This window comes from Pseudophryne corroboree, chromosome 5 (assembly GCF_028390025.1).
Source record: "Pseudophryne corroboree isolate aPseCor3 chromosome 5, aPseCor3.hap2, whole genome shotgun sequence".
NCBI lineage: Eukaryota > Metazoa > Chordata > Amphibia > Anura > Myobatrachidae > Pseudophryne > Pseudophryne corroboree.
In genome coordinates, this window is record NC_086448.1 from 104,375,395 (window position 1) to 104,388,204 (window position 12,810).

The 12,810-nt window shown below is 42.9% G+C and overlaps 1 protein-coding gene and 1 long non-coding RNA gene across 2 annotated transcripts in view; one reads left to right on the forward strand and one right to left on the reverse strand.

Moving 5' to 3' along the window:
• Positions 1 to 12,810, forward strand: part of LOC134927292 (macrophage mannose receptor 1-like) — a 340,668-nt gene that overhangs the window by 252,460 nt on the left and 75,398 nt on the right. Inside the window, exons 17-20 of the mRNA XM_063921538.1 lie at positions 925 to 1,088; positions 2,532 to 2,599; positions 3,922 to 4,022; positions 9,498 to 9,640. Of these exons, the coding sequence (XP_063777608.1) occupies positions 925 to 1,088; positions 2,532 to 2,599; positions 3,922 to 4,022; positions 9,498 to 9,640 (476 nt within the window). The remainder of the gene's footprint in view (positions 1 to 924; positions 1,089 to 2,531; positions 2,600 to 3,921; positions 4,023 to 9,497; positions 9,641 to 12,810) is intronic.
• The window catches only part of LOC134927293 (uncharacterized), a 120,767-nt gene that overhangs the window by 26,115 nt on the left and 81,842 nt on the right, over positions 1 to 12,810 (reverse strand). The gene's annotated exons all lie outside the window — the stretch shown is intronic.

Sequence of the window (12,810 nt, forward strand, 5' to 3'; positions counted from 1 at the left end):
ATTAACCACGCGGTCTACCGTAGACCGCAGGTAGATCCACAGGTAAAAGACAATATTAAATGTTTTTTTTTTACACATGGGCTATCAGCCTGCCATCCACAGCCCATAGATGGCAGGGACAGCCCCGAGCTTCATCCCTTGCCCTTGGTTGCCTGGTGGAGGGGACCATTTTTTTTTGGGGGGGGGTCCCCACTCCCCCAGGGATTCATGGCCAGGGGTGACTAGTTGGGGAGGGGGGGGAGGTAATGCCACAGTTGCAGGGACCAGTATAAATGTGTCGCCCGGCTGTGGCATTATCTCCTTGGCTAGTGCAGCCTGGTGCTGGTTTAAAAAATAGGGGGGACCCCTACCTCTTTTTTTCCCCTGTATTTTTGGAACCAGGACCGATCCAAGAGCCCGTTGCTGGTTGTAAAAATACTGGGGGACCCTTTGCAATTCCCCCCCGGTATTTTAACAAATAGGACCGACTCAAAGAGCCCAGGGCTGGTTATCCTTAGGAGGGGAAACCCCACACATTTTTTTTTTTACTATTTTTTAACTGTTTTCACACTTTTACACAGAAAAGGATGAGATCCGTGCATGATTCTCCAAACACACCAGCCAGAAGCTGGTCTATTTGAAAGTTCTATTTCTGCACAAATTCCATGCTTTTCCGGCTGTGTTTGTCTATTGTCGGCAGTGTTTGAGAATATGAATTCTTAGTAAATTCCCGTGTTATATGAGGTGGAGAGCAGTGTATCTCAATACGAATTCCCCCAACACTGCCGTGGTTTGCATTTAGCAAATTTCCGAATTGCATTTTCAGCCGAAAATGCATTCTCAAATGAAATCGGTACCTTAGTAAACTTCCACCTACTGTGTGTCTCTCCTTTTCACATGTATATGTTACAACTTAGCTTTTTTTTTTTACTCTGGACATAACAGAATATAAACTCTCAAGTGATGGTTGGATAATTCAGGATGATACCCAGTACTATATCAGCAAGGAGGAGCTGACCATGGATAAAGCGCGGGAATTTTGTAAAAAGAATTTCGGGGACCTTACCACCATCAGCAGTCTGACTGAAAGGAAATTTCTATGGAAATATGTAAGTGCTATATACTAATGTATTATTAAAGGGCATGTAATCATATTATCAACAATGAAAATCATGAGTTCAACATCAACACCAACATGTGGAATGTCATAATGTCAAGTCAACAGTTATAATATAGGCATGTCCAGGTCCGGAGATACCCGCTCAGCAAAAGGATGCAAAGTAGGGAGGTGCCAGGCTGGAAAGGTGCTCTCCCTGCTCTTCATCCCTGCTGAGGTTCCCTTCTGCTGCCGACTACTGCGCCTGTCCCCCCTGGTGCTGCCAGCTGTTGCACCTGTCCCCCTGCTGCTGCGCCTGCTGTTGCTGCCGGCTGCTGCTCCTGTCACACTGTATGACAGGCAGCGGTGCTGGCAGCTTCAAGCCTTCTTCCCCCACACGACAGCGGCAGTGTTTATCTTGAATATGGGGCGGAGCTACACAGGACTGAGGGGGTGGGGCTACATTGACTGAGGAGGTGGAGCTACACGGGTCCAGGCTGCTACAGAGGAGAATGAGCTGCTATAGATCCGGCCAACCATTCTGTTAGGTAAGACATTACGTGTATAAAACTGCACTACTACTGGGGCATTATGTGTATAAGCAGCACTACTACTAAGGATATGATATGTATAAGCAGCACTGCTATATGCGGTGCAATGTGAATAAGATTGTGCTATTGTGTTGTGTAATTTGAAGCGATGGTACTATTGTGTGGCCACGCCCCTTCCCACCAAGACCCTCTACATTTTGGCTGGAACAATAGGGGTCATTCAGTTGCTATCACTGCTGCTTCCTTGGAAGCAGTAGTGATAGCACTATATGATGACGCAGCAGAATGCATCTATTACAAGCAGACGCCTCTTGCTGCAGTCTTGATACGAGCTACTGTTTTTTTCGCAGCCGCGATCTTGAAAACACAGGGATCCGGGATACGTACTTGGATCCCTGCGTTTTTGCATGATAGTGGGTTATTTATATTATGAAAAAAGGCGCTTTAATTAAATTGCCTGTAAAAAAACATCAGGCGAAAAAGCCATTTTTTTTGGTGTCAAACTTACTGCTCAATTGAATTCCCCCAAAGGGCTAGATGCATCATCGCTTGGAAAGTAATAAAATGGAGAGTGAAAAAGTACCAGCAAATCAGCTGCTAACTGCCATTTTTCAAACACAGCCTGTGACATGGCAGTTAGGAGCTGATTGTCTGGCTCTTCTTCTTTCTCCATTTTATCACTCTCCAAGCGATGATGCATCTAGCCCTAAGTCTGTTACTACCCAGTCTTGTCTTGTTCCTATGTAAAGCAAACAAAAATATGCTGGCGATATATAAGATAATGTTAATATTAAATCTTAGTAACTGTACAGTAATGTTTTATTGTAACATTCTGATTTCTGTACTGTACTATATAATGTCCTAATAATAGCTATGTACCTTGATGTCCTCCTTCTCTCCTGTAGGCTTTAAAGAATAGGAAGAGTTCTGCATTTTTCATTGGTTTAAAATTAGCATTGGATAAAGAATTTAAGTAAGTGCAGCTGGTGTTTTGTTGTGTCTTCATTATCTCATGTTATAACATGTTGTATTACTGGCAGACATGATTAGGGGACTTAGGTCACGATTTTATGCAGGTTAGAGACGCATTCTTACAATGAGTTGCTCTGATCTGTGCCCCTATTCAAGATACTTGCTAAAAAGTAAAAAGTGAGGCTGGATACACACTAGGGAGACTGGCAATTGAGCCGATGGTCGGGGCGATTTCCCTCTCCCCAGCACCATGCTAGATTGCCGGTACACACTAAGCGATGTACTGAACAACGGAACAACATCCTGCTCCATCCTTCTTTACACTACATCAGGTTGAACATGGTATCTTCTGGATGGCCATGTAGCATAGTCAACCAGAAGATGTCGCATGTGACCCGCGGGAGCGCGCAATCATAAATACAGAATAGACGATCAGTGCAATTTGTCATTCTGATACGGCCAGCCTAACAGTGATGATAATATACAGTACTTGCTGACATTATAGACAAGCTGCTGGCAATCTTGACTATCCCAAAGGTGTTCTGACTGCATATTTTGCCGATAATTGAATTTCCTCCTGCACCTATATTCATGTACGTCTACCTATACACACGTTACATTTATCCTCCCACTGGGAACTCAAACAGGTTTATACAGTATATATAGACAATCTCCTCCCCCTTTCTTATCCTTCCAAACAGTCCCAGAGGCACATACAGTATATAGCATGGAACACATACTAACTGCAATTTCTCTAATCTAGATATTCTCAAACCATTACATTACAAGTTTTAAGGCCTGCGCATTGGGTCACTTAATCCATCTGTGTTTCTATAATGGGTGCAGTGTGTACGGTGCACCGCACACCCTGCAGCCATGTTTAATCACTTACCCATCCAGAGTCCCACGTCTGTGCTACTGCAGCAGGAGAAATCACTTGGAAAATTGCACAGTGGACATTTTCCCGGTGATTGGTACTTGCGCAATACACATTTGTCACTGGGAACATGGCAAGTGCCATGTTTTTGGAGACCCGTGCATGCGCACTAGAAATTAGTTTCTGGGAACACGGCGGGGGCCATGTTTCCTGAGAACTGCGCATGTGCAGAATCTACAGCACCACAGGTAGGAAGTGGCCCACACAGAGTCTGCACATGGGTCCTTCCAGTCTTAAAATGCCCGATTTAGGGCCTAATTCAGTAAGGATTGCATTCCAGGTTTGCAAATGCAATCCTTAGCAATACAAATGCAGAAGGCGGTGCATACCACCATATGTGAAAACTTATATATTGTGTAAGAACCATACTATTTATTTCTCATTAGGTGGATGGACAATTCTCCTATGGACTTTGTTGCATGGGCGAGTTATGAACCCAACTTTGCCAATAACGACGAGAACTGTGTTGTGATGTATAGAGACTTGGGTATGTGTTATACATATATAAAGCACATATGTGCCATTTTACAGCTATATAGTTCCTTCCCAGGAATGTAGATATATTGATGTCATTTAATATCAACTTTTTGTATGGGTTCATCCAAGCCACCTATCTCTCTGCTGTCCATGGGGAAAGTATCGGCAAAATAGGCAAATGAATGCCTTGATATGCTGCATAATTTCTATGGCGAAGTTCAGTTTCACTGCATCTACATACGCTATTTGTGTGGATGAACCCAATTTATCCTTAACTCTCTTAACTCTTATCCCACCTGCGTCCATAGACACAAATCTTCTAAACATGACCTGTTGGGAAAACTTGAGGGTTGAGGTTGAGAACCACTTCTCTAGTAACTTCCTTAAAAGGTGATGAAGCCTTAATAAATGCAAAAATATAGAAGTAGCTTTTAAGAACACATCTTTTGCTGTAAATTGTCAGGGAAACATTGGGATGTTATTCTGCAAAGATGACCCCATTTCTCTGCATTAAATTTGTCCTGTGGTGGTAAAAAAAAAAAAGCACACAACAGTGCTACTTAGTGGGTTATTATCAGAAAGATCTGTTGCCTACGGTACAGTATGTTTAACTGAAGATTTTGAAAAGATTAGTCCAGTGTTAGTCCCAAAGTAACGTACCTGATGCGTTTTGTTGTGGCAAACACAACTTCATCTGATTAAACTGTGGATACGCTACAGTTACACTACATTCGGACTACCATTGGGCCAATCCTTCCAAAGTCCTCAGCTTACTTAATATATAAAATACTTGTACAGCTGTAACAGCTATTAGAACAGGATGTAGTTATGTGACCAGCGGCAAGGAGACCACCGGTCACAATACCGGCACCTACATCCCGAACCCTCACTATCCCGACGGCCGGCATGCCGACCAACAGGGACTAATCCACGACACCCATAGAATAGACACGAAAAAAGAAAAAAGATGGCTGCGCTGCAAGGGGGAAAGAGCAATGATCCACTAAATGTGTACAATTTGATAAATTTATTAAAAACAAATTTATTAAAAGCGCTAACTAATTAAAAAACAGCAATATTCTGTACATTTAAATGTGCCATGTGCATACAAAAAATATATATGAAAAGAGAATTTTTTTACCCAGAATATTGGTTCAGGACATGTATCATAAAGCTCTGTAGGATCCGTTCCAAATATTGCCCTGGAGTGCTAAAAAGTCCAGTTATATTCCACTGTGGAGAGTCCCTTTTATATGGTATTTAGAGAGTCCTTTACAAGTTCCATATGCTCCACACTGGAGGACTTCAAAAAACTCTGTACAGATCCCCATTCTCAGAAACCCAAACATAATCTCAGTAAACAAGAAAGAAAAGCTCTAACTAAATTGACCAAAGACACCTCCATAATCATCAAAGAGGCAGATAAGGGGGGAGGCCTCGTAATCCAAAATAGATCAGATTATATAATTGAGGCAAAAAGACAGCTAGAAGACCCCACCACTTATACCAAATTACAAAGTGACCCTACCAAGGAATTTCAATTTGAACTGTTAGGATTGTTGGAAAGTGCTGTTGCCTCTGAGATCATCTCCAAGGAAGAATTTCGGTTTCTTTACCCAGAACACCCAGTCATTCCCATCTACTATCACCTCCCCAAGATACACAAATCCCTCACCTCACCCCCAGGACGTCCTATTATTTCTGGTATTCACTCCCTCACTGCCAATCTTTCCTTTTATGTAGATTCACATTTACAGCCACGGGTTTCTCTTCTCAGATCTCACATTAAAGACACCACCCACTTTATGACACTGATTTCAGGTATTGAATGGAAAGACACATATGCTTTTCTCACTATGGATGCACAGAGTCTCTATTCAAATATACCCCATCAGAAGGGGTTATCAGTTATTTTGGACTGTCTTAATCAAGATGGTGATCTTACTGCCAACCATCAAAAATTTCTTGTTGACTCTATTTCATTCATACTTCGACACAATTATTTTTTGTTTCAGGACTCACATTATCTACAAATACTGGGTACCGCCATGGGGACCAGGTTCGCGCACAGCTACGCCAACCTATACATGGGTCAATTCGAGGACCAACATGTGTGGGGTGGCGGGCACGGCGCGTCCCTGGTCCTCTACGGCAGGTACATAGACGATTTATTTATCATTTGGGATGGGGATGCACTTTCAGCACAAGCATTTGTTAATTCTCTCAATCACAACACATATAATTTGAAATTCACTCACCAGTACCACTCTCATTGTATTAACTTTTTGGATCTGAGCTTAGAGGCACGCAATGGACGAATTCATACCTCCAATCATGTCAAGGAGGTAGGATCAAATGCCTATCTCCATTACTCCAGCGCACATTATCCACCTTGGAAGAAAAGTATACCTCGGAGCCAACTCATACGTCTTAGACGTAATTGTTCTGACATAGAGTCCTTTGAACTACAAGCTAAAAATATGTTAGACTCACTAGAACAACGAGGATACCCCACACCTTTATTGTACAAGACACTAGAAGAGGTGAGAGGGCTGAATAGAGATACTTTATTGTCTAAGAAGAGGGGATCTATTAAAAACTCGGAAATAGATAGGGAATACCATTTGGCCTTTATCACCACTTATAATGACTATTGTCCTAAAATAAAATCCATTATAAAGAAAAATTATAGTATTCTAAAACAAGACAACTTGTTAAAAGATGTCCTCCCAACTAAACCAGCTTTCATTTTTCGGAAGGGGCGATCTCTAAAGAACTCGCTTGCACCCAGCCATCTAAGGCCTGAGAAGAAAATCAATATCACTAGAGAACCCTGGCTTCCGCCGATAATGGGATTCTATAAATGTGGAAACACTAGGTGTATCACGTGCAGATATATAGAAAAAACACAATATGTGAACACTGATAAGGGGGAGAAACAATATAAAATCAGAAGCCATATTAATTGTAATTCGATATATGTCATATATATACTTCAATGCGGGTGCGGCCTATATTATGTAGGCCGCACCACTAGAAAACTTAGGATCAGGTTTCTTGAACATCGTAGAAACATTCTGAATAGGGTTTCCACACACAGTGTTTCCCAACACTTTAATGATCATCACAACGGGGACCCAAAAAGCCTCAAAATAATAGGAATTGAACACATTCCTATTACAAATAGGGGAGGGGACCGCTTCAAAAAACTGTGCCAACAGGAGGTCTACTGGATGTTTAGGATGGGGTCTATCTATCCGGATGGCCTCAATGAGGCAGTAGAATTAAACATGATCATTTAATATAATAAATTGATGGTTTCTTGGATTTAGTATATACCTTTCTTGTAATATTTAATCTAAACACCTACCCACCATTCTCCCTTTCATCTCTACCAAAAAAATCTCTAATTAGTGACCTTCATTTTTCATATTTAATTTGTCCTATTGTTCCCCCCCCCCCCCCCCCTTTTTTTTTCCCTTCCCCTTTGCTTATTTTCATTTCTTTGGTTCGATACTATCAGTAACAGAGAGATACTGACATCCAGTTTAACCAAGTATTTTACAATATAGCATCTCCATGAATAATAATTGGTTTAGTGTATAATTAATATACTGTAAACATTAGTTTGTTGCCCTTATGTTCCAACAGCCAAACATGATAGAATCAGGACACTAGAGATGGTGCTACTATGTGGCATATGCACCTGCAGCACGCTATGTTTAATACATGGTGCTGCAGGGTCACCATGGAAACCGGCTAGGAGTGACACGCGTGCCTCCGCACACGTGATCACGTTCCTTGCCGAAGAGAAAACGGCCAGAATAAGCCGCGTTACCATGGGGACGTACGTGACGACGGACGGAGGACGTTACTTTCCCTCCGTCCGACGTACTAAGTGTGACGCGGCATTGAAGGACGAGTCTACTCCGGGCCGCGTCACTATGGCGACGGCCCGAGAGAGACTATTGGCGCACATAAGACCTACATCACTTCTGGTTCCCGTTGCTATAGCAACGGTCCGGGAGTATACGCTGGGCCCCTTCTAATCAAATAAATATATAGATAGAAGCACATCAATTACAACAAGCCACTAGCAACCGCTTTCTCTATATATCAGAACATAGGGCCTGCTTATAACTATATAGCCCAGAAATAAAATAAAGGGTTTTTCATATTGATCATGTGACACTAAGCACATGATAACTATTGATCACATGACTCCCAATTCGACCTATGAAATCCCTTTATGAATGGTCTCCATGGTTACAGAGCAATAAACAAAAGCTCCAATTGGATTAATATATTACATAGCAAGAGTTTAATGAACAAAATAAAAAACAAAAAACACTTATTGTTACTTGAAATGCAAATTTGTTATTACCAATGTTTCTTACATACAAGTAGGTCTGTCTTCTGTACACATTTTAGTTGTTTTTATTATTAGAAAGAGATATATATGTGACTAACAGGAAATGTGCATCCAGGTGCCAATTAAGCCACCATTTTGTCTAGGGTATATAAAGCCCAAACCCAGACAGTACAGTATACCTTTGAAAAAGCTGCAAGGCATACGCAGCGAAACGCGTCAGGTTTTTACCCATTGGAGCAGGACTTCTTCACAATTAGATCCGGACCAGCCCTTACCAATCCTTCCAGCTTTCCAGAGGAGTCCCAGAGAGGCACCATCCAATTACCGCACTGCATGAGGTACCCACTGCACATGGGACACTGTATTCCATCTTCAATCCTCTAGCGGCATATGGAACTTGTAAAGGACTCTCTAAATACCATATAAAAGGGACTCTCCACAGTGGAATATAACTGGACTTTTTAGCACTCCAGGGCAATATTTGGAACGGATCCTACAGAGCTTTATGATACATGTCCTGAACCAATATTCTGGGTAAAAAAATTCTCTTTTCATATATATTTTTTGTATGCACATGGCACATTTAAATGTACAGAATATTGCTGTTTTTTAATTAGTTAGCGCTTTTAATAAATTTGTTTTTAATAAATTTATCAAATTGTACACATTTAGTGGATCATTGCTCTTTCCCCCTTGCAGCGCAGCCATCTTTTTTCTTTTTTCGTGATTATACTGGGAGTGACTTCCCTCTCAAACTAGGCTGCCGCTTAGCCGAGCATCTCGCCTCACAGCGCCCGAATACCCTTGGGTATACATTATCCTTCTCGCATTTACCCATAGAATAGAACCTGTGGCGAGTACAGCGAGACCCCAAACCCACTGCGTGGCGAGTGCGGCAAGGGGCTTCGTGCGCTCGCCCCCCCTCCCCCGGCGGCCATCTAACAGCTGGGATTCAGATGTCGGTATTGTGATCGCCGGTCTCCTGACTGCCGGTCACGCATACCCAACCCATTAGAACAATGCAGCTTTCAGAATGAAGAACTTTTTTTGGACTCCAATAAGATTGTGTAATTCATCTTTACTAATAAGCTATTTCCCCATTTTCCATTAAAGGATATTGGAACGATATAAACTGTGGATATCCAAATGCATTTATCTGTGAAAGAAAAACCAGTTCCATTAATGTAACATTTGCACCAACTCTACCTGCACCGGAAGGCGGATGCCCAGCAGACTGGCTTTCATTTGGAAAACAGGTAATTTTCTACATTACTACTATTACTATGTTGTGTGATGTAGCTAATAGCATATAGGGCCTAATTTAGACCTGATTGCAGGAGCAATATCTTTCTCTAATGGGCAAACCATGTGCACTGCAGGGGGGGGGGGGTTGGCAGATACAACATTTTTTACACTACAGTTTAGAATTCAGTTTGAACACACCCCACCCAACTCTAACTCTCTCTGTACATGTTATATCTGCCCCCCCCCCCCCCCCCCCCCTGCAGTGCACATGGTTTTGCACATTAGAGAAAAAAATTGCTGCTGCGATCAGGTCTGAATTGGGCCCTTAGCCATTTGGGGTTGTATTTACTAAGGAGTTTAATAGTGCATGTAGCTGTACAATGTGGGGAGTTTGCTCCACGTAGAACCTCATATTTCTATTTTGCAGTGTAACTTTGTAGTAGAAGTTTATTTGGTTACCAGCCTATGTGCAGACCTGTATAATAATGACCAATTGCATCTACTGAGGAACAGTACACATTGATGTCATTTGTAGAACATCTCTTGTTTGTAATGACCACTTACTATCCGAAAGCTGAAGTTACTGGTCTGAATTTATTATGGTTGCTGCAAATAATGGCCCTCATTCCGAGTTGATCGGTCGCAAGGCGAATTTAGCAGAGTTACACACGCTAAGCCGCCGCCTACTGGGAGTGAATCTTAGCTTCTTAAAATTGCGACCGATGTATTCGCAATATTGCGATTACTAACTACTTAGCAGTTTCAGAGTAGCTTCAGACTTACTCTGCCTGTGCGATCAGTTCAGTGCTTGTCGTTCCTGGTTGACATCACAAACACACCCAGCGTTCGCCCAGGCACTCCCACCGTTTCTCCGGCCACTCCTGCGTTTTTTCCGGAAACGGTAGCGTTTTCAGCCACACGCCCCTGAAACGCCGTGTTTCCGCCCAGTAACACCCATTTCCTGTCAATCACATTACGATCGCCGGAGCGAAGAAAAAGCCGTGAGTAAAATTACTTTCTACATAGCAAAGTTACTTGGCGCAGTCGCAGTGCGAACATTGCGCATGCGTACTAAGCGGATTTTCATTGCGATGCGATGAAAAATACCGAGCGAACAACTCGGAATGAGGGCCAATGTCTGTCAAGTATTACATAGAAACATAAAATTTGACGGTAGAAAAGAACCTCTTGTTCCCATCTAGTCTGCCCATGTACATACACACACTTACACAATAAAGTTATTTTTTGTTAGGAGCCAATTCACCTACATGTGTATGTTTGGATTGTGGGGAGAAGCTGGAGTACCCGGAGAAAACCCATGCAAGCATGGGGAGAATATACAAACTCTACACAGTTAGGGCCATGGTGGGAATTAAACCCATGACCTCAGTGCTGTGAGGCAGTAATGCTAACCATTACACCATCCATACTGTCTGTATTCTGCTCCTACTTATTCTCTTTCACTGATTATTTCATAATTCCTAAGACTTTTGTCTTATAATTAATAACACAACATTGCAATGATTGACCCTTCTCACCCATAGCTGTACTAAAACGGGTCTGGGACTGAGGGTCGACACACCTTAGGTCGACGCCAATTGGTCGACACATCTTAGGTCAACATGGACAAAAGGTCGACATGGACAAAAGGTCGACAGGAACAGGGTCGACGTGGAAAAAGGTCGACATGAGTTTTTTATGTTTTTTTGGTGTCGTTTTCTTCGTAGAGTGACCGGGAACCCCAATTAGTGCACCGCGTCCCCTCGCTTCGCTCACCATGCTTCGGGCATGGTGCCTTCGCTCCGCTACCGCTTCGCTCGGCACACTTTACCGTTCCAATCGTAGTCCACGTGGATCGTTAAGTATGAAAAGGTTCAAAAAAAGAAAAAAATCGTGAAAAACTCATGTCGACCTTTTTCCATGTCGACCTTGTTCCTGTCGACCTTTTGTCCATGTCGTCCTTTTGTCCATGTCGACCCAAGGTGTGTCGACCAATTGATGTCGACCTAAGGTGTGTCGACCTTTGTGCTGTCGACCTGGAGTCCGGATACCACTAAAACTCTCTTAGCATCTCCTGCCTGGACTACTGCTGACCGGGTCTTCCTCTCACTCTTTCCCCACTTCAGTCACTCTATTTGTCAGGGCAATATTGTGCTATGCACACGGAAGGAGGCCCATGTGCAGTCTCCTTCTGGGACCCCTCCTCTCTAGCTAGCATAGCTCTTGCCTCTGGGCACAAGGGTCACTAGGAAACCCTAGCACTGTCCCATGTGCAAGTCTCCAGGAAAATGGCGTGGCTGCCATCTTCCCAGTGATTTTTCTTACTGTGCATACTTGAAACGCCGGGAAAATGGCAGTGATTTCTGCAGCACTGTTGCAGGGATGCGGGACTCCGGAGGGTAAGTATTAAAAGAAATGGGTGCAGGGTGTGTGATGTGGGCCCCCTTGGACCCACGTACTGCACTGTGCACTCATTATAAATATGTCAGTGCCACCACTCTGCTAGTGTCTCCCAGCTCTACCAGTCTTTGCAAGGACTACTCCTTCTCTACAGAAAGTAATGACAACTCCTCATGCTCACTTGTAATACCTCAGTCCCTCTAACATCCAATACAGCTCATTAACTGTATACTGTATACTTCCCCCCCCCCCCCCCACACCCCCTACCCACACTACCCCCCCTCCTGCACCATCTCCTCTATTCCAATGTCAGGCACTTCAACTCCATGCTGATAACCCCATTACACTACTTAATCCAGGCGATGGGTTGGGGTTTTCAGTTGGATTTCTGTCAATTTTGTAATCAATTGATTTATTAAAGGCAAACAGAAGACAATCCAATGGAACGTCTGACTCCTTATTGATGAATGTTTTAACAGTACAATTCTAGAAATCCCGGAGTTACTATGTAGGGTTAGAAAAATCTTATAACCAGACCCAAGCCTCTTAGCCTAGACTGGTATTGAAAATTAGGAGGGACAAATGGTGTGGGGTTCCTCCTGTCTTCTTTTCTCCTCCCACCTTGTCCAATTGTGCGTCCTTGTGTTGTGCCACCTACATGTGCCTTATGACACTGGTTATATAATTGGCCCACTATGTTGTATGCAGGTAATGATGCTTATTTTGTTTACAGACTATTGGGTAATACACTTTTGTTACAATACGGTGCTGCAGATTTTTG